This window comes from Pogona vitticeps, chromosome 2 (assembly GCF_051106095.1).
Source record: "Pogona vitticeps strain Pit_001003342236 chromosome 2, PviZW2.1, whole genome shotgun sequence".
Lineage (NCBI taxonomy): Eukaryota > Metazoa > Chordata > Lepidosauria > Squamata > Agamidae > Pogona > Pogona vitticeps.
The window spans coordinates 260181112-260208946 of record NC_135784.1 but is presented as its reverse complement, the minus strand read 5'-3'; the positions used below and the strand labels follow the sequence as shown (position 1 = coordinate 260208946).

The 27835-nt window shown below is 38.8% G+C and overlaps 1 protein-coding gene across 3 annotated transcripts in view; it reads right to left on the bottom strand.

Annotated features, from left to right (window-relative positions):
- The window catches only part of EFNA5 (ephrin A5), a 267498-nt gene that overhangs the window by 28029 nt on the left and 211634 nt on the right, over nt 1-27835 (bottom strand). For all 3 annotated transcript variants that reach the window (XM_020779980.3, XM_020779982.3, XM_020779981.3), the window contains exon 2: nt 21743-22035. In XM_020779980.3, the coding sequence (XP_020635639.1) occupies nt 21743-22035 (293 nt within the window). The remainder of the gene's footprint in view (nt 1-21742; nt 22036-27835) is intronic.

The following is a 27835-nucleotide window of genomic DNA, read 5'->3' as shown; positions in this document are numbered from 1 at the left end:
GCAAGAGAAACTATATGGAAAAAGCAACAATCCATAATCTCACAAATCTGCTCCAAGGGTCTTCTGGCATACTAAATTTGGTTGTCCCATTCCTGAGCATTCTTGTTGCATGAGATCAAATGTTTTTCACCCCTGCCCTGTTGGCAAGTCAGTTTGCTAAGGACAGAAAAAGGAAGATTGGTAATGGAAGATCCAGGCTCTCAAGCAATTTTATTCCACTCCAAACAGTTATTTCACATTTTAAGGGGTTATTTTCAAAAATCAACAGCAAAGAAAATTGCACTCTCAAACTGTGACCTACGTATTCTACAATTTAATGTTACATTTTCTCTAAATTTTGTCTGTAATCCCCCGGCTAGCCATTATCCAGAAATGGTTTACAGAACATTGTCACCACAAGGGGATAGAATTTTGTGGCAGAGTATTTTTGGTACCTGAACCCTGCATGAACAACAAGAATGCAGAATCTGGCTATAGGTAAATTCACGTTTCTTTAACAAATACAGCAACAGCAATATCAACAAAGCTGCAACGTCAATTTTAATTTGCCTGAGAATAGGAGATGATTTTATTTTCAGAGTGCATATAAACAGATGCCTCTTCAAATGTAGTACTTCGGTTATTTCATATAAAGTGGCTGGCCAAGGCAGTTGTCTGTATAGCAGAATTAACTATGGGAGGAAGGGGATGTACAAGCAACATATTTAAGGTACCCCACTGCCAAGTTAAAATGAGAAGACTATAACACAGCATACACATAGTTTTTATTAATTTGAAATGTGGTGCTGGAGGACAGCTTTGTGGATACTCTGAACTACAAGAAAGACAAACAAGTGAGTCCTAGAGCAAATCAGACTGAACAATCTCTGGGGACAAGCATGTTGAAGCTCAAGATGTCCTATTTCAGGTATAGCATGAGAAGGCAGGATTCTCTAGAAAAGACAATAATGATAGTAAAAGTTGATAGCAACAGGAAAAGAGGAAGACCAAATATGAAATGGATTGACTCCCTAAAGAAACCATAGGCTTGAGTCTGCTAGAGCTCAGCAAGGCTGTTGAGCACAGGACATTCTGGGGATCCCTCATTCATAGGGTCACATATGGTGGAGTCGACTTGATGACACATAACAACAACATAACTGCACTGACAAACTAGGGCCACCCAGTTGAACAAACCTACCTGGGGCTTTGCTTCTGGCCAAACAATTCCCAAGACATGGGAAGGCTGGCAGCCATTTCTTAATTCCTTTCCCAAGTCTCTTTGCATGACTGGGAGGATCAGCAGCAACCATGTGAAGGCCATCCAATCAGGGGCAGCTAGAGGAAGTCGTTTTCCCCAAGTGGACCTGAGTCTTGCAGTAGTCAGTTGGTCAGGGGTGAAGAAAAATACACTCCAGACTCTTCTCCAGCAGTCTTTCTTGGATCTGCCCACCCAACCTTTAGCCACAAGCTACAGGTATAAGGGTAAAGGGAGAGGCCATGATCAATCATGATATTGTCATTACTGCTGTGATTTTTTTGTCATGGCTTTACTGGTTGCAGTTGAGCAGCAATTTCTGCATAGAGAGGAAGATCCTCAGTGGAGGAAGTAGGCATATAGCCTTATCCCAGGCAGGTGGTCCTCTTCCTATGCGGCTCAAGGGGTGGGAGACTGATAAAGTGGGCTCTGCTCAGAGGATCTGCCACAATCCCCACACAGCTGTTACCAGTGGATCCCTCATGCAGTTCTTGGCTATCCAGCAATGTACTGGGAAGGTGAGCAACAGATGACAGTCAGATCACCAGCTGCAGGGATCTATTTCTTAAGCTGCATCAACACTATTGTACTGCAAGCAATCTAAGCTGTGGCTTTTAAATATCATTTTATTATTTAATATATTGTCAAACTGTAAAATGCAGATTATGTTTTCTTGGTGGGCAGGGAGAGCTGCAGGCCATCTTGCCTGGGACCACAAGTGTAGGCTGCTATTTGTTGTGTTTGTGATCTATAAAGATGAAATAAAGATTTAATCTGTTTGGAAAGTTCTACTCAATACAGATAAAAGCTCTGTTACGCCATCACTGTACATGTGCTTTGTGATGTAACTGACAATATATACAAGAAAAACCATATAGATTTAAATAAAAAGGAGAAACAAGAACTTGTGGATGGAGGGAGCAAACATTTGCTGGAAATAAATAGGTTGTACAGCAGTCCCAATGGATTGCATATCAGCATTACAGAGATTTATTTAAGGGTGTAAAGAAAGTAAAAGTTGTCAAACAGGCACATATTCTTCATTATATGGATGGTTAATATTCACAACTCCAGTATTTTTTTCTTTGTACACAGGACTTGGAGACATTACATTTTATACCTATCACAAGGGAAACCATGGAAATCAGCCTACCAGTAGCACTTAGAAACATTTACTAAAGAGGCTGTAAGTGGCTAAAACTATATTCTTAATATTATAATAAGTATTGCTAAGTATCATGGCCACAGTAAGAATCATAGGGATGCTGTTTTTGAGTAGCAGTGACCATAATGTACATGCATAATCCAGTTCCATCAGAGGATATAATGTTAGCACATCTATCTCAGAATAACCATATGTTTATACAGCATGTCTTATTACTGGGCTGTCAGAAAGGCATTATGTACTTTTGAGAAACACATGTAAGCCATAGTTAGAAACTTGATGTAATATTGGCAAAGTGCCTACCATTATGACAGGCTTAGTATATGGGAAAGCCTGTTTGTATCAGGTACTCCAAAAGGCTGTACAATATAGCTGCCTTACACCTTATTATCAGAGGTTTGCCACCAAATACCCTTGAGTCCACATACTCCTTGATTCTCCAGGATGGCCATGAGGAAGAATCAGGCATTTTGGCTTCCATTTCAGATTAACCACTGTTTATGATGTCATCCAAGACTTCACAAACTCTGATTAATCTTAACAATGGTTTGTTGATACAAAATAATTCCAAATTATGCAAACAAACTATAAAATAAGTCACATGTTAGGATTTATATGTGCTATTAAATGAAATTGAAATCTTCCAGCCTCCATCACATTTGTGACTAGAACGGGAGGTGCTTGCATGCAAGATCTACTGCTGTTCATCCTTGTAATGCTAAAGAACAGGTTAACATTTCACAGAAACACGGTCAGGACTGGAGTACAGTCTATGTCCCCCAAACTGACATACTGTACACATGTATAGCACTTATGGTATATTTTGATCAGATATTTTGGGCTTCTATTCCCAGAAGCCCCATTAGGATGACCAATGGACTGGTGTAATCCCAAATGAATGGAGCATAAAAAGGTTTCATAATCCTAATGAGAATTGGCATTTTTATATGTACAAGAAAGTAGAAGGCAGGGCTGAGAGCTATATATCTGAAGAATTAAGTAATTTTAATTAGGAAATATCAGATTACATATGGAGGCACAAGAACATGGGGGGGGTGTTAAACAATCTGAAAATAAGATTAACTTTTTTGTATCCATCTTTTAAACCCTAGGTTAATTACTACCAAAACCAGCATCACAGCAAATTTCTAACACATCTGAAATCATGGGACAGCCAATGACCCTTTAGAGATGGATTTGTTGCCCATTCCTCTGATCTGCCACCCCCTGAAAGTTTTAGATAGTGTTTAATAGTTTATAAAAATACACTGTGGCATTTGAAACTGAAGTCTACTTACCCCAGAAGAGTGCTTAAAAATACACCACAATAGAGATTTCACTTCTATCTACACCAGACAGTTCAACAGACCTTACTTTACTATCACTGAATTCATTGACTGCCAGAGAGCAAATGAGAAGCTAAAACTTGTCACTAGATTTTGAAATACTCTGTGAAAGAGAATCCTCCCACTGCAGGGTTTCTATATTTTATGCTGAATAGGATTCTTCACTTTCATAATCTCGATAACAGTCTTAGTAGGTTTCTCCAAGGATTTATACTACCATGGCAGATTTTTATCATGCCCTTTTCTTGTGAAATATTTCACTAAAAATAATTGGAACTTAATGATCCTTCAGAGAAGTCACTAGTCAGGGAAAAAAATGAAATAACACTGAAGAATGCCATGTTTGAGACTGCGTTTTCATTTTGCAGAATGCTCAGATGTCCAGTGGGAACTGTCAATGCCACAGATCAATTAATTTTCTAATCTCTTCATAATGAGCTTTCCCTACCTCCCACCTCTTGTTTGTATCTTCTGTAGCAAGCAGTTTGATATTTATGGTTTTGTTTTGATCATCATTCCTTTTCCATTCAAAAGTTTTCTATCGTCTCAAACAGAAAACACGTTTGAGAAGAGAAAAATGTGAATTAGCCCTAATAGAATTAGGCACACTAGCAATGCCTGTTCTTTAATCCAATGGAACAATAGAGATAAACCTCTGAAGCTTGTATGTGGGGAAATTGATTTCTGCCTGTAGAATATATGGAACGTGTGAAGGTCATATTGACAGCCTGCCTTGCATTGCTCTTAGGACCAGCTGTATTCATTCTGACTTTGCTTTTACCATTCTCATCATCTCCACACATTCTGTCCCATTATTCATGGATTGCTTATGCAGTATTCTTCAGAACTGCTTGCTGAGTTACAGAATATTAAATGGCTCCTTGTGGTTCTTTCTAAGAACCACAAGGAGCCATTTAATTTTAGTTGTTCTCTCAAACATTCTCAAGAATAAAAACAAGGTTGCAGGAAATGGAGAAGCCTCAATAACTTAAAGGATATAAGCCTGCACTATAGATTTTTCAAAAACCATCTATCTGCTCATTTCATTCTATCACTGAAATATATGGCCTTTCGCAGGCTCCTTAGCTGGTCCAGCCTCCCGATCTCTAGTCTCTCCTGTTGCCATTTTTGACACAGACTTACAGCCCATCTCAATCCTAGGGCTGAATTTCCCCCCCTGCAAACTTCCCTCCTGCATTCCCTCCCAGCTCTCTCCCTCTCAGCTCCCCATTTCCCATCCTGCAGCTGGGTTTGTCACTCCTCTTGAAGCCGCTTGTACAATGCAAACAGTCTTGTCCTCAGGCTTATTTCAAAGCAAATAACTTTGGAGCTTTTGTGAGTGCTTTTCTCTAAGTCTAGATGTGCAGAGTTCTTTTGTGCCAACTCTCATAAACAGACAGCCACAAAGTACACCTTCTGCAGTATTATGCAGAGATCCCTACCCCATCCTTCTAGTGCTCAGGAAGCATAGAACACCTTACGACAATTTAAAACAACTGACCATAAATACATAAATAAAATCAGAAAAACATATGTTTGCCAAGTGGCAAAAGACAGGTAGAGAAGGGCAGTTCCCACAGCCTCTAAGGGCCCTACTTCTTGTCACCATCAGCCATGCCTCATATAGGACACAGAAATCTTTTGCTCTGAGGGAGATTTTAGATCTTTATAGACAGTGGGCAGATTAGTAGCAGCATCCTGTGCCCAAGCCATTCAGGGCTGTAAAGGTAATCACCAACACACTTAACTGTGTTCGAGAACAAACTGGGAACCATGACTAATGTTGCAGGACAGGTACATTAGTCTGCACGTATGCATGTTGACTGGTTTCCTTTGCTAATGCATTTGGGACCAAATACAGCTTCCAAAGAACTTTCTAAGGTGGTCCCCACTTAGAAACATTTCCAGGGGACCAATACGGATCTGAGGCATATGTTACAGTATAACCAGATCTGAGTTCCTCAAGCTTAGCTGGGAGTCCGATCTTATCAAAAACTAACAGAATTCCTGTTCCAGAGTCTGACTGCCTTGTAAAAAGGGACACACATGTTTTGTCTGAATTAAACTTTGATTGGACAGCCCTCATTCAGCTCACTGCTGCCTCCATGTACTATTTCAGAAAATTCTTAGTTTTCAACTAGAAAGAGAAACAAAGCTGTATGCTAATGACAGCACATTCTAAGTTCTAAGACATCCTTTTCTAGTGTTTCCTCGCAGAAATTAAATAACATGGAGGAAAGAATGAATTCCAGAAGTATGATATATTGCCAAGATACTGAAAAAGACCTGCCCATCATTTTCTGGAACAAGGAAAATATCACTACACAACGTTGCCCAAAAAAACACAGCTTCATACCCCACTTCAGTAAGCCAGAAACAACATCACTAACCTGCACCACCACCGAGAAATTCAGTAGAACCAAGTAGGATGCGCTCCACCATCTATTTCTTGATTATCATGCTTTATCAAGGTCACCAAAACTACTTCAATCCCAGAAATAGACTTGAAGCCAGACTGAAATTTATCTAAACAATCAATTTTACTGAAGAATCTCTGGGACACTGATGTCACTATGAGCTTAGAGAACAATGGCATATATGGGGTTAACTGGAAATTGTCCATCACAGTAAGATCCAGGAAGGGCTTTTAAAATTCAAAGGTCTTACTACATCCACCTTTACACTGGATGGAATTAAAAAGATATTCATCACTCTATTGGCCTGACCTGTGTTTAGTCAGTCAAGTGGTAAAAATAAAGGACATAAGTCACTGACCTCACATTACTATTTTAATATTGCCTGTTAATGGTGTAAGATGCCTTCTTATTCATTGTTTGTTGTTTCAAATATAGTCTTTTAATGATGTTAACCACCCTTGTATACTCATTGTTTTCAACTTTAAATACTGTATTTCATTTCTGTAAGTTGCCTTGGGCCCTTTTCAAGGAGAAAGGCCGGGTAAAAATATTTTAAATAAATAATTATTTTGTATTTCAGCTTGGGAGGAAGTGGCTGAACTGCATAATGAGAGTGAGATATATCTTTGAATTGAGACAGAATGTGACATGAAAGGTCTATGCTGACTAGATTTAGATGCTGCTCTTCCAATTGCTTACTGCTAGCAGAGCGCTTGTCTCTGACCAATACAAGGATAGCTTTGGTTGCTAAAATGCGACACCTGGTATTTTGGTCTGCTTGTGCAGGCAAAACAGTAACATTCAAAACATTAGATACTCACAGAGTTGACACAATTCACCACGGAGGAGCTCCCACTTTGCATATTACACACAGGAAGTACCTCTTTGCAATGTGTGCAGCCGCAGCTCCTTGATGACTGAAATGAGCTCCCCCCCCAACTCTTCTGCTTCCTTCAGTAACTACATTCAGTATAACTTTAGACCAGTGGGGGCAAACCTTTTTTGGCTCGAGTGCCCAAAATGAGGGGGTGGGGAAGAAACCAATGGCTGCCGTGCCGCCCAGAAGATCAGAACCGGAGCAGGAAGTGGCAGTTTCAGGGGGAATCATGGGGACAGACAGGAAGTTAAAGGGGAAATCATGGGGATGGACAGGAAGTTAAAGGACCCAGAATAGGAAGAGAAAGGGGGAATCCAAGCTGCAGCCACTTCAAAAGGTTTGTTTCCACAAGGGAGGGTAGGTGGCCACTCACTCACATGCCAGAAGAAAGGGCTTCGCGTGCCAGATGTGGCATGCGTGTCATAGGTTCACCATCACTGCTTTAGACAGTAGGAAGAATTGGTCAAAATAAATGAAAGGGTAATTTTGACTATATTGATGAAGACAGATACTATGTCACCTCTAAAAATGTCCTTCTGTAATACTTCACAACTATTCATTGATAATTAATATGTTGTTCTTGGACAAAGAGTCTGGAACCTCACTATGCAGTCTAAAAAATACCTAATGATTCCAGGAGAAGTAATGCTTTGCCCCTTGGGCTTTATAGTTTTCTCAGGTCTCTATTTTGTCCTCCATACTATTTCACATCTACAGCGTCTGAAGCCAGGAAAGGAAGCTGGTTCAGAATTTTGAGGGCTGGGATTATCCGCAGGCTGATGAGAAACTATCCCTTTTTTTTCACTAACGGCAGGAATGCTGTGAAGTCTTAAACTGTGGCCTGGATTCAGTGCAGGACTAGATGGGGCTGAACAAACTGAGGCTGAGTCCAAGGCGGACAAAGGTCCTGCTGATCATTAGTCAGCCGAACTCAGGAGCAAAGAACTGTTTCTCGTGATCTCTAGCTTGGTAGTATTTTTGAGGGGTAGAATTAAGCTGCCATTTATTTCTATTTCCATTTTTATCAAACAGGTGACTACTTATTTCTGTAGTGGCACACTGTGTTCAAGTAAAATGTACAGCAAAATACATTTTCCTTAGATGAATTTTTGAAATTGTTAATCTTTATCTAAGTATCCATAATAACTGTTTTGTTCCCTGTGGCAGTGAAAATGTATTCCAGAAAGCACTTTGGCAGACAATCTGCCTGTTAATAAAACTTGGAGAAACATTTGTGATTAATATAAATTACTAATTCCACTTTTATGCCAGTGTGTGACAGGGACTAATTTATATAGTTTCGCTTGAGCTACCACTGAGTATGTCAAAGTGGGAAAGTTCACAATGTGCTATCACAGTGCCACACACTTCTATTATTATTTAAATTGAGGACCAAGTGTATTAAAAAAACTCCTGCATGTTGGTTGCCTACATGCTGTCCTGTGTAAACTGGGCAGCGGGTACTTGCACAAGTGTAATGTCAGAATGTGAGAAAAATATATTAGTGGCATGCTAATTTTAGATGTACCAGGACCCCAGGTTATATCTACATATAAACTGCATCAATAATGCATTTCTGAGCACTTTTAAAAGCACACTTACTATTCACATTTAAACTAAGCTTCCTGAGAGCTACCAGAACCATAAGGATCTATATGCTGCAGAAAGCCATGGCAAAAATCTTCCAACTATGGCAAAGTGTTATAAAAATATACATCTTGGCTTAATGTTGTATTTCTGCAGTTAGAAAAGTGAACCTACAAAGTTGTCTACAGTGAAAGATGGATGATTGTGCACTAAGGCAACCACAAGAAGACGAATTAACATGCAGACAAGGGGCAATGCTTCTTATATATCTTTTTAGTGCTACTAACTCCACATTTGCTGGAAGCTCTAAGGAGCTTCCAGCAAATACAGAAAGAAAAATACAGTGGTGCCTCGCATTGCGACGTTAATTCGTTCCACAAAAATTGCTGCAGAACGAAAACATCGCTATGTGATATTAAAAAGCCCATAGAAACGCATTGAAACCCCTTCAATGAGTTCCTATGGGCTTAAAACTCACAGTTCAGTGAAGATCCTCCATAGCGCGGCCATTTTTGCTGCCTCTTAAGTGAGGAATCCGTCCCTAAACACAGCTGGCAGCCATTTTGTTTACCCGGTGGCCATTTTGAAACCGCCGATCAGCTGTTTTAAAATCGTCGCTTTGCGATGCTCGGTTCCCGAAGCACGGAACCGAGCATCACAAAGGGAAATTCCCCCATAGGGAACATCGCAAAGCGATCACATCGCAAAGCGATTTCATCGCTAAACGGAGCGATCGCTATGCGAGGCACCACTGTATATCAATATTCCACTTGAGATAGATACAAATCATTCCTTTACCTATTACAGTGACCTTTTACTCCTCAGCAGTAGATGGCACAGATTTTAACATATAGTATCATTCATTGCAAAACGTCTCATGCATAGAACCAACACAGAGTCCTGACAGGTAAATTTTTGATGTGTAAATCCACATTGAGCTACTGTAGCTTAGTGGGTTGGAGCTACAGACCATGGAGCTGGTGCTAGGAATTTAAATTCCTGATATCCCTCCTGGGAGATGGTTCCCCATAGCTGTTATCTGTAAAGAACATTCTTGTAAACTGCCTTAAAATTTCATAACTATGTGTTAATTACTTATCTTTTAGCCTCTGAAATGAACTGTTATACTGTAGATACCAAATAAAATCACTGCATTTATATGATGCCCAGGAACATGAATATCCATTGGCAGCTAACCCAAAATTGTTAACTCTAATCATGTTCAGAAAAACAAGTGTGTAAGGCATGCAAGTGATTGTGAAGAAGGAACAATTAAAGTAGGTTGGATCTCTTACAGTTTTTTGAATGACAGAAAACTCAACTTATAATCAAGTTATGCAACCACAACTTGGAGGAAAACTATTAGGAGATGCCAAGTATGGACACATCAGTAACAAAACAGAGGCCTTGACCGTTTGGTGGTGACTAAAAATTCCACACATAGCATTTTCATTCAGTACAAGCAGTGAAAGGACGAGAATGGAAACATACAAAAGCACTGGCAGAACATTTTATATTACTAAACCCTGAGCAGGAAGCACTGATTAAACAGTGCAGAAACTCTGCCACAACATTTGAGGTATAATTACTGCTTAAATGCATGTTAGCTAATGTCCTTGTTGAATTTCAGCTGGAATCATTCTAGCCAAGTAGGTACCACAGTTTAAACTAATTATAATATTTTACCATTGCACTGCAAATACTAGTTAATAGTACTAACCACTGGAGTCCTTTCTCCTCCATATCAAAACCAGCTGAATTTAAAATGCGGGTAGAGATTTTTTAAAAAAATTATGTGCCATGGTAAACTTCTACAAGAATCTCAAAGTCTGCAAACACCCATTTCTGACATGGATAGTGTTGTTTTAGTTGTTGAGTAAGAACTGTTCCATTTATATGGTTATATGCACTTCACACAGCTTAAGAGGTACTGATCACCACTAGATTCATGGACATTTTTTAGAATTTTAAAATATTAACTAATGAAGACAAATGCAGCCCCCAAAAATAAGCCATCTAAAAACATTTCAACATTAATAAAAAAACCTAAAAGAAAATCTACATACATACTGCACCTCATAGCTGGGACCATTAGGAGTAACCACCTATATAATTTACCCTTGTGGATCTCCCCCTTCCAAAAGTGTGTAGATTCTTGAAATGGGCATTGTCCCTTCCCCTTTATTAATACAAAATCAATGAATTCTTCCCATATGTCTACAAACATACCTCTGCCAGGAATCCCCCTCACATACAAATTTATCATTAATTGCTCTGTCCCAGAATTCCCTATATCATTCACTTAAGAAACTATTACTAGCCATTTCGCCAATTCCTAGCAATAACCAATCTTGCCACTGTTAGCAAATTGGAAACTAATTCTCTAGTTGTCTTACTCACCTCCTTTTCAAATATTGATAAAAACACTGTTTTAGGACATAGAGCTGAATTTAAATTGCTTATTTATGTTCTTAAAAACAGTTACCAATATTTCAATATATGCTCGCATTCCCACCACATATGAAAATATTTACCTCTTTTCCGGCACCTTCCCCAACACATATTGGCATAATTACCATCTACTTGATTAAGTTTCACTGGAGTTTTGTATCATCTCCAAACTAATAAAAAATCTGGTCTTCTTTTAAGTCATATAGTTCAGGCTTCAGCATGTCTTAATCCAGCTGTCAGGCTAATTTATCTAATTTTCCATAATTCCAGTGTACAGTCAAATATTGAGAATGTAATGATGCACAGGTTAGCAAAGACTATTGTTTTAACTCTTGCAGGACCCATCATTAACTTATCAACTCCCATGAAATTGATTTGAATTATGACAACCTCCCCAAAGTTTTCTCATGCACAACCCTCAGAGCTGATTTACTAGTTCTTCTTTCTAATGGTATTCTGAAAGTGAACAGTTTGCCTAAGGCCACAGAGATAGCAAGCATCACATGTACAACCTGCTACTAAGATTGACTGTGCCTTCTCCTTAATGGCATAGTGGGGATTCCCCGGAGTGCTAGTGTCACAGTCAAGCACTGTAACTCATGAAACAACGCCTTCTTTAAATATGCCAATACATTGATGGTCCATTCCTCTTTTTAATAAGACAAAAAAAACAACAACACTTCAACATTGCTAAAAAGGGAGAACGTTTATCATCAGTATGAATAAATGTAGTACCTATGCTGATTTACAGATAGATGCTGACTTAGAAACATTTACTATTATTTGAAAAGAAACGCTATACCTCTCACCAAGATAGCAAGACTGTGACTTTAACATTTGCTCCTGCTAAGTCTGCTGTTCAGGTACACAAGGATGATACGTAATTTCAAAAATCCTGCTCTTCCTTATGGTTGTTTAACTTTAACTAGACCAGTGATGGCTAACCTTTTTGAGCCCGAGTGCCCAAACTGCAACCAAACCAAATTATTTCTTTCAAAGTGCCAACACTGCAATTAAACCTGAATACTGAGGTTTTAGAAAAAAAAAACAACTCGTACAGTTGTCTGAACTAATCAACACATTTTCTCTTTAAATAAATACACAATAACAGAGCTTTCAATGATACAAACACTTTTTTATTAAAAACCCCACCAACTCTAGTAAATGGAAAAAATTATCAAAGTAATACATTGTACACATGGCCTGAAGCCAGGTAATTTATACAAACTTTAAAAATAATTCTGTGCATGCATTTTTGGATAAGAGATACTCAACTTGTAATATGATTATATGCCAGACAGAAATTGTATGGGGCAAGCCTTACTCCAGGTCCTTTCCCTGCTTCTACAGGTGTTGAATTAGTAAAAGTCAACCTGTATTAGTATGAGCAAGATAAATAAGAAAACTAAACTTCCTTAACACACTTTAAACAATTCCTAAACTAGTGTCTTGGGTTGTAAGCATTGTATTAGGTAAAAGTTTAAATTTGACATGCTTTTGCACAATTAATATGATTTTTGATGTTGTATGCATGTTGATAATTTATCAGACCTTGGCTCATACACCGTTAGTTTGAGAGCAACACATGCAGCACTCAGGTCATCTGACAGTCTGTTTCTGGTATCGGATTTGATATAATTCAAAGCTGAAAACAGCTGCTCACAAGCATAAAATGACCCAAACAAAGCAAGAAGAGCAATCCCATGCATTCGTTGACTTAAAATTATTTGGCAAAGAATTCCACATCAGAACTACCAACTGTGCTGTCCTTTATCATCCCTTCGCACTATGTCTTCTCTAGTGTTGCACGTAGATCATAGAATTTATTTTTCCAGATAGAGTTTTATTGAAATTCCAATAGCTCCATTTCCAGATTTCCAAAATCTAACCAGTGTAAGCAGGAAAGGTCAGGTTCTTCAAATTTGGCTTTATCTGGAGAAGTAAGAAAACACAGGATTGTCTCCATCTTACGGAACTATAAAAATCTGTTCCTAAAATTCTCCTTTGCAGCTCCTACAATGCTAGGAAATTCCTTGTACATTTCCTGATGGCTTGTAGGATTGTCTGTAAATGTAGAATTTTCCAAATCCATTTTTAGATTTCAGCTGTCCGCTTTCAAGTTCTTTCTCAAAACTCTGCAGTTTTCTCTCAAATGTTCTGATGTCACAAAACATCTTTCCTGCTGTTAAGTGTATTGTAAAATCTGTATAAAACATGAGATTGGTAAGCCAGGCCATATCAGTGAGCTGTGGGTATTCTTACTCCTTTTCAGTCATAAACAACCTAATTTCATCCAAGCAGGCTACAAGTCTCTCCAGGACTCGCCCTCTGCTCAGCCACCAGACAGTATGGTACTTAAGTAAAGTATTATACTGTACTGTGCCTGGACCCCACCAGGAAGTGCTTGAAACTGTCGAAAATTAAGAGCACGAGCCATGATGTAATTCACCATTTTTGTGACATCTCTGAGGATATTGTCTAATTTTTTGGTGTTTTCCCTGGCACAAAGAGCTTCTTGATGTATAATACAATGAAACTGAATGACCGGATGGTTTACTTTTTTAACAAAGAACTGTATGAAACCAGATGTAACCCCCACCATGCAAAGTGCCCCGTCACTAGTAATTGCAACTACTTTTTCTGCTCTTATGTCTTGTGACAAAAAAGCCTCCATCACAGCATTACAGGCAAAGACAACAGTTTCAACAGCTCTCCTCTCATGATGTTGCCAACAGCATAATGCAAAATTACTGCTGTGTATCTGTAGGCATCCTTCAGTCTCGAGAGACTATGGTCACATGCTCTAAATAGAGGTCTTGGGACAGCGTCTAGTGTGGCTGAGAAGGCCAATTTGAGAGCGACAATCCCTTCCACAGTGAAGACAAATACAATCTGTCCCCTGTCCAGCTCCCTGATTTTGCTGGTTTCGGGACTGCCTCTTCGCCTCAGCCTGCTGGACAAGGGTCTCTCCAAATTGGGAGAGCCCATACTGCACTGCCTGCCTCCAGGCAGAGTGCTCAGATGTCAAAGTTTCCCATCTACAGTATTGTGGTCCATTCCTAATGCCTTCAGATCCTGCTTGCAGATGTCCTTGTATCGTAGCTGTGGTCTTCCTATGGGACGATTCCCTGCACCAATTCTCCATACAGGAGATCTTTTGGAATCCAACTGTCAGCCAGTCTCATGACATGCCCAAGCCAATGTAGACGTCACAGTTTCAGTAATGTATACATGCTAAAAATTCCAGCTTGTTCCAGGACTACACTATTTGGAAATTTGTCCTGCCAGGTGATACCAAAAAGCATCAGAGACAGCGCATATAGAACGTGTTCAACTTCCTCTCCTGCCGTGCACAAAGAGTCCAGAACTCACTGCAGTACAGGAGTGTACTCAGTACACAGGCTCTATAGACCTCGATCTTGGCATATACTGTCAGCTTCTTGTTAAGCCATACTCTCTTTGTGAGTCTAGAGAACATGGTAGCTGATTTGCCAATGCGTTTATCCAGCACAACATCTCATTAAATTCACCCTATTTATAAAGCTTTTTAAGTACATTGAAATCCTGGACTTACTTCCTCCAAAGTAAGCCACCCTCAGAAAAGCAGCTATATATAGGAGTACAAACTTTTAAAGTGTTTACCTACATTTTATATACTACATAAAGTGTATACACACATTTCACTTGAAATGTTGGAAAAGAGTTTTACAGACACCTTGACTTATCAGAAAGATAAGTAAAGCAAATTAAGTTTGGACTCTCACTAGAACCTAAATTACCAAAGAGTATTGTACTACAGTGGCATCATGAGAAGACAAGCTCACTGGAAAAGGCAGCAGTGCAGGAAAAAGTGCAATTCAGTAGGAAAAGAGAAAGACTGCACGAGACGGATTAACTCAATAAAGAAAGCCAGTCTTTTGTTTGTAAGACCCTTCGTTTGGTGTTGCAGTCAAAACAAACTTTGGAAGGTTCCTTTTTTCATGGTTTTATGAAACTCAGTCTGGTGCATGCGCACATACCCTTCTATAACAGTTGCTTCAGCCCACTATGACCCTGTTTCCTCTCATTACATTTTAAAAATTTTGATGAAATCACCTGTCCCTCTCTCGCACCTTCCTTCCTTCCTTAATTGGAGCCTTTCCTCCTGCTTGAAGTCATGTTGTTTTTTTCATGGTTTTCTGAAAGTCAGTCTCTCTCTCTCTCACACACACATACACACACACACACACACACCCTAAATTTTCTACAATCTTACATTTAAACAAGCTTTATGAATCCACCCGTTTCTCTCTTGGGCCTTCCTTCCCGCCTTAACTGGAACCTTCCCTCCTGTCTGCAGTCACCTCCAGCTGCAGGATTAACTGCCCAAATTAATTGCCTTGAGCTCTTCTACAGCTGTGAACAATAAAGCCACTTTATCTACGATCTTCAAAAGAACTGATTTACAAGTGCTTGATTTAGAAGTGCCGCAACCAAGGAACGTAGCAGGGATAGGTGGCTTACGATCCTGAGGTTTAGCTGTGTATGTGTGTGTGGAGGGGTAGCAATCTGGCGATTTATGGCTCGCATGCCAACGGAGAGGTCTCTGCGTGAATGCCATAGGTTCACCATTGCTGAACTAGACTGTACCGGGCCCTCAAACAGAGACTTTGACTAGAGGACTGTTCTCCATAAAGCAGGACACATGACCCCTAATGCATACAAAATGAATGCATGGTTATTTTGATTTTAATTCTTGCAGTTATGTTATCAAAAGCTATATATTTGTTATATATTTGCTATATAAGTTGCTATATATTTGCCCTAATTTTAATTAATATATGGCAGATAGTTAATCCCATGCTAAACTGATTTTAAACTGCTAACAGCAATAAAAATGTTCCTTCTATATTTCTTCATAGTTTCCCTATGTTCTATTAATCTTTTGTTGACGCATTAAATCTGACGGGATCCCAGATTTTATTCATAGCTCAACCAGTGTTATTTAGATGATCGAGGAAGACAAAAGACCTGCTTCCTTCCTCCCCCCCCCAAAAAAAAGATGAAATTTCTACAGCCACAAAAGCCAGGGCCTCCTACGAGACAGTTCTAAAATAACCAGATTACAAGCATAACCCATCTCCTTTCTTATACTCCCCCCTTTCAGTGTGTTAATGATACGTGAAATTTTTGAACAGCAGGATTCCAAATAATCTCTTTTAAATTTGTTATATGGCAGGCATTTATGAGAAAACAGGACTGCCAAAACAACAGAGGCCACTGCTACTTTAATTTCTGTCTCCATTTTCCTGCAGCAATATTTCTTCAGTTCCAAATTATGCAACTCCTTCTAACACTCCCTTTGAGGGTTTTAAGAACGCCACTGACATCAAAATCTATTAAGACAGTGGTGATTGTTCCAGCTTTTCTTTTACAAAACTAGCACTTAGTTCCTCTAATAGCAACCAGTCCTTTAATCTACGCAGTAGATTAAGCAAAATTCCCTTTTAAAGGTCATCTGGCTTGTCCGCTTAATGTTTCATGAAGAAAAAAATACTACTAATAAAATAAAAACACAAATCTATCAAACTCCTCCAGTTACACTCTTCTCTCCCTGAGAATGTCTAAAGCAATTTGGAAAAACCAACTATTCCTTGAGTCACTTAAGTGGCTCACAGTTGTCACAGAACCCCTCCTGTTTATGCAAATCACATCTCAATTGAAAAATTGGAATGGCACCTAGCAATACATCTAAAAGTTATGAAACTGTTCAGTATGTTTTGGCAATTTCTCTCTTCTAGTTTGTATTCCTAAAGGTCAGCTCAGATATCCCTGTATGTAAGTGAAATGAAAAAGCACAGATCAAGATGATGTAAATCCTTGGAGGGGCAAGTATTTCATAAGTCCACAAAAGAATTTACATTATTCCAAAAGATAACAACCGAGGGGCTTCAGTTGTGTTTATGGTCCCTCAACTGGATCACAGCCAGAAAAAAAATTGTTGACACAGACAACTCAGGGTTAATTTAGAGGCAGTTCTAATTGTTTTTATTTATATGTCTGCTCTGCTCAGCATAGAGAGATTGTGTGAGAATGTAACTTTTTTGCATTTAAAAGAACAAATGGGTAAGGAGAGTTGCACGTCCTCCGTATACCCCTACTCATGCATCCCTTGTTTCAGCCGGCTTTCTCCTATCTAGCTCACTTCCGGTAAGTATGTATGTATGTATGTATGTATGTATGTATGTATGTATGTATGTATGTATGTATGTATGTATGTATGTATGTATGTATGTATGTATGTATGTATATGTATTTGTATGTGTGTGTGTGTGTGTGTGTGTGTGTGTGTGTGTGTATATATATGTTTTTATTTATATGTCTGCTCTGCTCAGCAGATGTATGTATGTATGTATGTATGTATGTATGTATGTATGTATGTATGTATGTATGTATATGTATTTGTGTGTGTGTGTGTGTGTGTGTGTGTGTGTGTGTGTGTGTGTGTGTGTATAGAATGTGTATACACCTTGGGTCCAAACTATCTCAAGGACAACATTTTCCTTTATGAACCTGCTCAAGTGTTAAGATCATCAGGAGAGGCCTTTCTCTTGGTCCCACCACTTTCACAGGTGCATTTGCTGGGGACAGAGGAGAGTACCTTTTCTGTTGCTGCTTCCAGACGTTGAAACGTCTCCCTCCCACAGGAGACCAGCTGGCCCCATCTTTCTGTAAACATGCAGAGACCTTTCTTTTAAAGCAAGCTTTCCCCCTTCATGCCTGGCTGCCTGAGCTGGGTTCTTAAATGGATTGCTGTACTTCACTGCTTTGGATTTATTTTGATGTTGTTTCTGATCATTATCTTTTAGTGTGATATTTGTTTGATTCTTTTAAGTATTTGCATACTTACTGTTTTTAGCTTTTAATATGGTCTTCTAGTGAGGTAAGCTGCCTTGGTTCCTTCTTAAGGAGAAAGGCAGGTAAAATACATTTTTAATAAAATAATAAATAAATATATTACCTCATCTGGCTAACTTGTTCTCCAAATGTTGTTCTCCAAGTGTTGTTCTCCAAAGTGTTTGGAGAACATTTTGAAGTTTCCAGATTCACATGCCTCTTAAGTGCATATACACCAGCAAAATCTCTTACATGAGGGCCCCTACCAGGATGATCACTATTATGAGAAGAAAACTTAATACAAGAAGAAAAATAATCACCCAGGCGCCCCATGGTATCATTAATTAAAATTAAAATGGGCCTTGGAGCTTAGAGGACCTAATGTACTGGTTCTCAGGCTTTGGTCCTTTTGATGTTTTGGATGTTAACTCTAAGAATCTCTAACCACAGGGCTTGCTGAGAAATGAAGTTGAAAATATTTGGAGAAACAAAGGTTAAGAACTACATACCGAGCAGATACCCTACACTGTTCCCAACACTGAACTCTCACATTATATTTTCTCATTTGTGTGCACCCATGCACCTACAAAAAGCAAAAACACTGCATTCACTATATCAGTGGTTCTCACTCTGTGCTAATGCTCAGTAGAAAAATAAATGAGGAACATATACTTTAATGGAAAATAAAAAAGAGGACTTTCCTGACTCTAATACATAGTTGAAAATTTAGTCTTACAGAGCCAAAAGCCAAAATGCTACTCATAAATGAAGTTCGGTCCTAACTTTGTGCTGTTTTCTTTTTCATTTTGAATTTAATTAATCAACATATAGATTTTGGTATTTTAAAGCAATGATTATTTTGATGGGAACCCAAAACAGTTAAATGATTCCCCTAAATGAATGTTACAGAGAATGTAATTGTTTTAAAAAAAACAAAATATTGAATTTATCCACAGCTTATGGATAAATGCAACTACAGTGGTGCCTCGCAAGATGAGCCCCCCGTTTAACGACGAAATCGCATCACGACAAACTTTTTGCGATTGCAAAAATGATCCCTTTACGATGTTTTAAATGGGTTTTTTTCGCTTTGCGATGATCGGTTCCCTGCTTCAGGAACCGATTCTCGCAAAACAACGATTTTCGGTCAGCTGATCGGCGGTTTCAAAATGGCCACTGGGTAAAAAAAAAATGGCTCCCCGCTCTTTTCTAGGACGGATTCCTCGCTGCACAGGCAGCGAAAATGGCCGCGCTATGGAGGATCTTCGCTGGACGGTGAGTTTCAAGCCCATAGGAACACATTAATTGGGTTTTAATGCGTTTCTATGGGCTTTTTTATTTCGCATTACGTTTTCGTTCGACAGCAATTTCGCTGGAATGAATTAACATCTTAATGTGGGGCATCACTGTACCTTTATTACTATTACATATATAAATAATAGGAAAGCATTGCTTCTAAAGTTCAAAGGATTTCACTGTAGGCAAGCTGCTAAGACAAGATTTCTAATTTCTCATCCAACTATTTTACATACAGTGTTTTCAATAAAACAGTCTGCACATTTACAGAGTTTCTCCTGACTCCAAAACCAGTTTAAAAGAGTACATAAATTTCTAACAATTGGTACTCTTAGGACTGTTTAGTACAAAGCCAACACATGGAACGAGGGGTTTATATTTTGTCTCAAATATCCTTAACTAGCTGAACAAAATTCTAAGTGGAAATTCTACTACATTAAAGTTTTATTGGACAATCAAGATAATACATAACCTGTTGCTCCCTGCAGTAGAATACGGTTGCATCCCTCAGAGAACTAGATTCCCTAAAGCCAGAGGGGATGTTTATGTAAGTGAGATCAGTACCATATGATGTAAATTAATTCATTTCACAACCATCTTCACTTGGCCAGGGTTCTTTTCATATACAGTATATTCACAGGATGTGAGCCAGAGTATAGCTCCGACATGTTTTTGCATGACACTTTTCAGAAACTCAGCAGTGAAACAATGTTACTGTTACCACTTCAACTTACTGTATTTTCATTACACACAGAGACAATGCAAGTGAACATACACAAATCAGGTACTGCTCCTGTGGTGGCTGGCTAATACACTAACTACTTCGTTTGAAGAGAAGAGAAGACCATGTCCTTCAAAAGAAAATCCCTACTTATTCATTCTTAAGAGTCTGAAGTCAATGAATCAGAAGACTGCAAATCTGTTGTAAAAGCAGCTAGCAACGGCAATTACAGGCATGAAGGCTATGATCTCCAAGGATCTGCTCTATTTTTGAAAAAAAAAATAGTGCTTTTTTAAACTTGAAAACACAGCAGATCTTTTTTGTCAAAATGTGCTGAAAAGGGACACAGGTTAAATGAAACGAAACCTTTACTAACACACAACAATTTTAAAAGAGTTTTGCAACTAGGGGAGCACAGCTTTGAGGTTTCCCAAATCTCAGTTAATCCATGTAACCCTTGTTGTGAGTCACCAACACTTCTGCATGCAGTGATAAGAATGCTACAATTTGTTTCTCTCACTTTCTCTCACCTATAGACTGTACAGGGATGGGTCCAAATCTCCTTGGGAAAAGCAATGTGTGCCCAGTTATTGATGCAGGTGCCTGTATTACTACATAGGAATTTGCTTGGAAACCTGCTTTCCCTGCATTTTGTATCCCCACATGCTCAAAGAAACAGCTGCTCTGTGTAAAAGTCTCCTTGGCTTGGTGAAGACTGCCATTTATCTTGCAATTTTATTACAGCCAGTAATGCTGGACTATAGTATTTGCAGATAGAACATCTGCAAGTATTACAGCGTTTTCTCATTGATGGCTATTTTTTGTGGCCCAGGAACATTGTAATAGCAAATTTGAAAAACTGAAGTATTTTTGACTGCCTGGAGTGAATTATTTGTCACTTTATCCTTACCCTTAGGAAATCCTGCCATTTTCAAACTATGAATGTGCATAAGGAGGTTCGACTTGCAAGCATATTTACTTCAGTTTACTCAATGTACTTCAAAATTTTAATGTTAACTTCCGCTTTGTTTGCAATGAATAAAATATAGTGTATAATCTCTACCCGGCTGAAGAGCTCAGCAGTTTCGGTATCTGGCTACGGAGCCAGAGACTGGGAGTTTGATTCCCCACTGTGCCTTCAGAGAGAAAAGCCAGCCTGTGTGGCCTTGGGCAAGCTGCACAGTCCCAGAATGCCCCCAAAAGAAGGGAATGGCAAACTGCTTTTGAGTATTCTCTACGTATGCCTGAAACATATTCACTGTCCAATTATGTGATGCTTCCACATAAACAGCCTGCTCCTTTGCTCTTGAGTGTCTCGTTCCTTCATAAAAAGTATGGCTCCTTGCATTTCAAAATCATCAGGTATTCTATATCTTTGAATATGATCCCTGCAGACACACATCTGAATAGAATGTTTCTTAATTACCATAATAATATGGTAATAATAAAAAGCTTGCAAGAAGCACTGTCCTTGGAGTGTGTGTGAATGGAAACAAGTTAAGAAAGCTCTCTGGAATAACACCAACAGTGTTTAGTTATTTCACTTGAGTCCTGCTGGATAAGCAGTTTCATGTAAGAAGGGTTGGGGAGTGTTTTTAATCTCTTTATCATTCCAAAATTCCTGTCAACTTTATCTAGGGATCCTGAGATCTACAAATATATAACTTGACATATCTGTAGCACACACAAACCGGCCTTTCGCATAGGTAAAAAACTGTCATGCTTTACTCCAGCTGCTATACATCAATAATAAATCTCCATATACTCACAGATGTAGAAATATTCCCGGCCTGGCCTGAACTCAAATCCTAATGAGAAGGGAGTGAAGAGCTGGAATTTTTCTGAGAACTTCAATGGTCCATTTGGAGAATGAGGCCGGTTGCACTCCCACCTCTTGAATCCTTTGGAGGTATGATCACAGGAACTGTAGCCATCAAAGTTCACCATGTAAAGTATGTAGCGTTCAGTCTTATCTTCTGGCACTGAATCCTCATAATGAGGACAGAATACATCCAAATAATCATTGATGCAGACATCAATATGGTAATCACCCCTCTGGAATCTGAAATTAAAACCAAGAGACAACCAGCTCAGGTAAATTTACTATTTTAAAAAAATCACTTCCACTTTTAAAAAGTCTTTAATATTTCCTTAATCAGAAAACAGTATACTGTGGGGATAGCTTGGGAAATTGCTTGAGCAGCTGTTTTGAATTCAATGCCCTTTAAAGGAAGGGCCACCGCCATTTCTGATTACATTCTTTGCCTTAATAAAATTGCTTCCAAACCTGCATGCTAGCCTCTTTCCCCTCTGTTTTTCTAATACAGAACAAGTCCTACATTTCTTTTTTACACAATGAGACCAGTGCCTCTATATACTCGCATGTAACACAATATACTGAACAGCAAACAAGCTGGGAGATACCATTTCTGCATCAGAAGCAGGGCTGATTACAGGAACATATGTTTCCCAGAAACATTAATTCAGCTTTACTTTTCTGAACTGCTGGCATTGTTTAGTTAAGATCCAAGAAACCTCTGGTAAACCTTTGGAAGATTTTTGAAAAGCAATATAACTCTGTTGCCAAGGTACACAGAAGAGATACTGCTGTTCAAATAAAAGACTTCTAGGCTTTGAATTATCAGGATTCACCTGCCAGTTTAGGAGGAGAGCCAGAAGAGAAAGGCGGGAGAAGGCACTTTTGCCAGCACACTTTTGTTATCAGCGATGGTATGCAGCATTAGTTGAAACAACAATATTGTAGATCTTGCTGTTATTGTAGTAGGGTCACAACGTAGTGCCAGCGAGGGTCAAAATATTTTACTTCTGACTCTCAGCTACATGTTCTAGATAGAACAACATGTTGATGGATGAACATGTGCAAATCCCCAGTGTGGCAATCTAGATACAGGTAAGATCAACTGACATATGAAAGGTTTTACTCACAAATAAAATTAGCACAGATTTGCATCATTACGGTGAGAGGGGTTATAAACTAAACAAGCTTGGAGAAAAGTGCGCTGCTGCACTGTGGAAACTGAAAGATTCCCAGAGACTTCCAAAGGTGCCTGAGAGGGAGGGTTCCAACGCAGGCTATCTCCATATACAGTGTATTCCAAGAACACATATTTGCAGACAACTTTGCTTCTGTCACCTGGAAAAGGCTAAGACCTTCTTCAAAATGTTCTCCTAAGCCTTCATGTCTTGCTGCAATACTTCCTGGAAGAAAGCTGCCCCAATGGTTTCTTGGTATGTCTGTTCTTCAGGAGGTGCTCTCTTTAGATGGTAAAGAGCAACAAGACTACCACCCCAGGAAGCACTGGGGCAGCTTCCTCCCGTAAAGCATGGCATCAGGAAATAAAGGCTTAGAAGGCAGCCTTGAGGGAGGCCTCTGCCTTGCCCAGGTGACTAAAAAAAGGTGTGTGCAGGAATGTGTTTCCGAAGAATTCTTGGACTTGAAGTCCCAAAACAAAACAAAGCCCCCAATAGCACATTCCTAATGTTAATTAAAGCTTCCAGCATAGAGCCTTTGAAGTGGAAATGAACTTCTCAGGTAATTACCACAGAACTAACTCTCCAAAACATACACAGGTAGAAAATAAACCATGTCTCCTAGAGAAGAACCAAACCGTGCCATACCATTAAAAGTCATCCAGAAAGCACTTATAATGACAGTACAAGCCTTGCATTAAGCAAATGACAAGGAAAAAGACCAATATCATCATTACAGAACCTGGTTCTACAAGAAAAAAATGTTCTGTCTGGAGAAGCCCTTAGCTACAAAATATGATTCAAAGTTATGTTCTTGTTTCTTTCAATTCCAGTTTTCATTTGTAGCATGCATTTGCCAGTCAATGTAAAGGCTGTTACACAAATGGCATTACTTTTAGATGCAAACTGTTGTTAAGAAGTATCTGTAGGCATGCTGAGTCACACAACCCAGTATGCAATAGATATGTATAGAGAGTTCATATGTATGGCCATTCAGTTTCAAAAGTTACAGCATCTACATAGCCAAGCAACAGTATTTCAGCCACAACATAACGAGCACCATGTAAAATACTGCCTCTGGGCCACCTTGCTGTACAACTGTGGTACAGTATTTATATTTTCAGCACCAGCATCTTCTAGCTGTCCTTTCCATTCTGTATATTTTGATCTGCACTACCCTTATTGCCTCTGGTTTCTGTTCCCTGACAGCAGCCACTGTCAAGTGCACTGAGAATAATAAAGACACTGTGACATATTTAACTATAATGTTCTTTCTCACCTGAGGCACATATTTTAAGCACCTGCTGGACCTGAAATCTGCCAACTGGATCCTTCTATCTAATTTGGGAAGAAAAGCAATGATCATCTGGCCTTCTCTAAGGATATATTCAGAGCAATCTATTCACCTCTTACAACCATTTAGCTAACATAATACAGTTTTTAACAAAAGAAAAATTGTGTGTATTGTAGGAGCAAACGCCTGATCAATCTAATTCTAGCCATCACACAGCATCACATGGTTTTCTACAGAAGCTTAGCAAATGGATTTAATTTCACCATTCAAGTATGCTTTAACTATTAATGTAAACTAAATGTGATGAAAGATTTCTGTGGCTGACATTCCTTGGTTTTATATATATAAATGGGGCCTTAGTGCCTTTCAATCCCATTTGGAGGGGGCAGGGGGAGAAGACAGTTTAATCCTTTCTGTTTAGTGCAAATCCTTCTCTTTGCATTACCTCTCTTTGTGTATCCTCACCTTTGTTTTCACATACACTTTACCAATGAGGGTAAAGACAGTTTTGTGAGAAGCCATGGTCATGATGATCATGGATGTTTTTGGGAAAAGATATCTGGATGAGAGATTGGAAAAGTACATTAAAAAAATTAAAGAGGAAAGAATATAATGACAAGATAAAGTCACCTAAAACTGAGTTACAGTAGGATGATGTCTTGGGCCCCTAGATGCTTCAGCATGCCATTATGTCCATTCTTCTTAAAAGTAACTTTTCACTGGAGTTCTACTAATAGAACTCCCATATCATACTCAGTTTGATTATCAGTAACCAAGTTGCTGTAGTAGTCCAGTGACTTGAACAAAATGTTACTGGCTCAAATCCTGTTGCTGAGCATAGCAGGTCACACTAGATTAGACCCACTGAATTAGTGGGGATTTAATGAATCAACTCATCTTTGAGTTCCACTGATTCAAACAAACGTACTCTAGTTGTGACGTAATATGCTAAAGTCACAACTACTTTAGGCTCATTTGAATCAACAGAACTTAACAGAATTGACCCAAAATTCCTACTGATTCAGTAGGCCTACTCTAGTGTTATTTACCACACTAATAAACAGGGTTTCAGTGAACGGAAATAAATTTCCTTTGAAAAGGTATGTTGTACTAACTCCCAGGCTAAAGAACATAGAGCTTGCCAAGATTTTTCTTTCCATTCATTGGCAATTAAAGAGTCACCACTGACTTGTCTATTCTCAAGCAGCTGGTCTGGAGATAAAAGTGTATACATTTATAATAAATTCTAAAGCAATGATGACATTGCAATGGTCTAAGGAGGTAGAAATTGGAAGTGAAACGATAAATTACATATAGCTCTTCCTGTGAATTTCGTTGTATGTGTATATACTTACAATGACAATACATTATTATTATTATTAAAAGCTGAGATCATCATGCTAATGTCCCACAGTGATGAGTCCAGGAAACTTTGTTGTCTGATGACCGCACTTGCAAATTAAGCCTAGTTTACTTTCTGATGATCAGTCACAAATAAATTGAAATCCTTTTGCTGTGGCAATCAGTCTTTTAGCACTCATCAGTTGGCAATGTTTTTGAGAAGATGACAAACATCCCCTCTCCCAAAACACAGCAGGCTGTATTTTATATTATTTACTTCTTTTTCACACTCTGTTGTTTTTTTCTTCCATAATTTCCCCTTATAATATCCATGAAGTTTACAGATGTTCACCTATTTTTTCCTGTTTGAACTCCTAGACTCCACTGGGCAGTCTCGCAAACAGGGCTACAGCCAAGCCCCCAAATTAATCCACTGAGTACACATGCTATTTTTATTATTCGTTTGTGGTATAAACGGAGGTTCACATAAAAAGGAAAAAACCCAAGTCCTTTCTGTTTACAAAAACAACTACAGTATGCAGAACAATGAATCTACGCTTCCATGGGTATCTAAGAAACTAACTTCTTTCAAGCCTGCCCTGTACATGAGCATAACAAAAAACAAACAGACAGACTTGAAATAAGCCAGCCCTTTCTCCCAAAAGCACATTTTACTAGAGAATGAACACAGAACACCAGAAACCAGATATTTTCTTACTAATAATGCCATTTGCCTTCTTAGGCTATTTGTTACAAACAGGAAAACACAAAACTATTCTTCAAACACAATTAACTTTTACATTCAGTCAGCTGATGCCCATACAGTATCATGGAAACCGCATATTACTGTGTCAGATAATAGGCACTAAAGCTTTAAAGAGGCATGGCAAAGACAGAGAGAGTGAAGTTGCTCTGAACCCAAATAATCTTGGTAGCAAATAAATGATAATTCATTACACAGAACTCCTACTGACATCAGGCCCAAACAGACTTGTTCACAGCAACATCAGATGTATAAGTATTTTGTTTCCCAAACACCTCATATTTGTTCCAGCTACAGGAATGGGGGGGGGGACTACCTGACATTTTAAAAGAGAGAAACATACAGTACTGGCAAAATGCTTTGAAATTAATTCTGGAGCTCTGTTTATCTATCATTACAAAATGCAGGCATGGCGAACTACCATGTGCCTTTTTCATAATTGTAATTCTGAAGCATACGTGAGTCTTGTCTCAAATCTAATAACTTTGTTGGCAGTGGATATAAGAGTGATCTAGTTAACTAGGTATTTAGAATGCAGTAGCAATGTTTGCATGCTGCTCCTTCTTTCATATTTTTTTTAAACCCAACAACACAAAACTCTCACATAAAAAACAACCAAAACTGACACTAATTGCCCATTATCATATAGATGGCTAAAACAGCAATAGCTTCTGCTTGTGTCTCCTTCCATACAAATCATATACATTAGTTATATTCTGAATTCGAAAATGTATATCCTAGGAGCAGCACCTATGTTTTAAACCAACTTTTCCCAATTTCCCACTGTCATGGTTCCTCATGCTTTCTGCAGAAGCACCAGACTTCTTTACTTTGTATTTTGGCAGTGTTTCTTGTAGGTCAGTGCATAATCCAAAGTAACACCTACATAACTGGTGAAAATCCAGTGCTCTTCTAGCGGATGACCGTTCAGGTAGCCTGAGGCCTCTGAGATGCCTGTTTGTTTCACAGATTGAGGCACATATTTGAGACTTAGTTTAAGTTGACTTCTATCACAGCACATACCAAGTTTTTCTACTGCATCTTCCAGAAGATGTTATACCATCCAAAAATGGCCTCACTGTGCAGACCATTCTTTTGAGTCCTCCATCAGTTGCACTGCCCCTGAAAGCTGATTAAATATCTTTGATTTTGAAAAAGGTTTGCTATTACATACTTATTATCCTCGGTTATTATAGAATTCTTGTAGTAGTACCTGATGATGAACAGCATCACAGCTGACCAAGATGGAAATAAAGGCTAGCCCTGGGATCTTCCTACTTTCAAAGATGTACCAGTATGTTGCATTAAATGTAGGATTTGTTCTGTACATTTCTTTCCAGGTTTAAAGCCAGATTGTTGTAAGAAGAGGAATGGTTCCATTACTTCAATTAGACAGTTAAGAAAATATGACAAAGCAAGTAAGACTGGACTGAAGATTTTTGGGTCTGGGGGTTCTTTAAATAACAATTACTC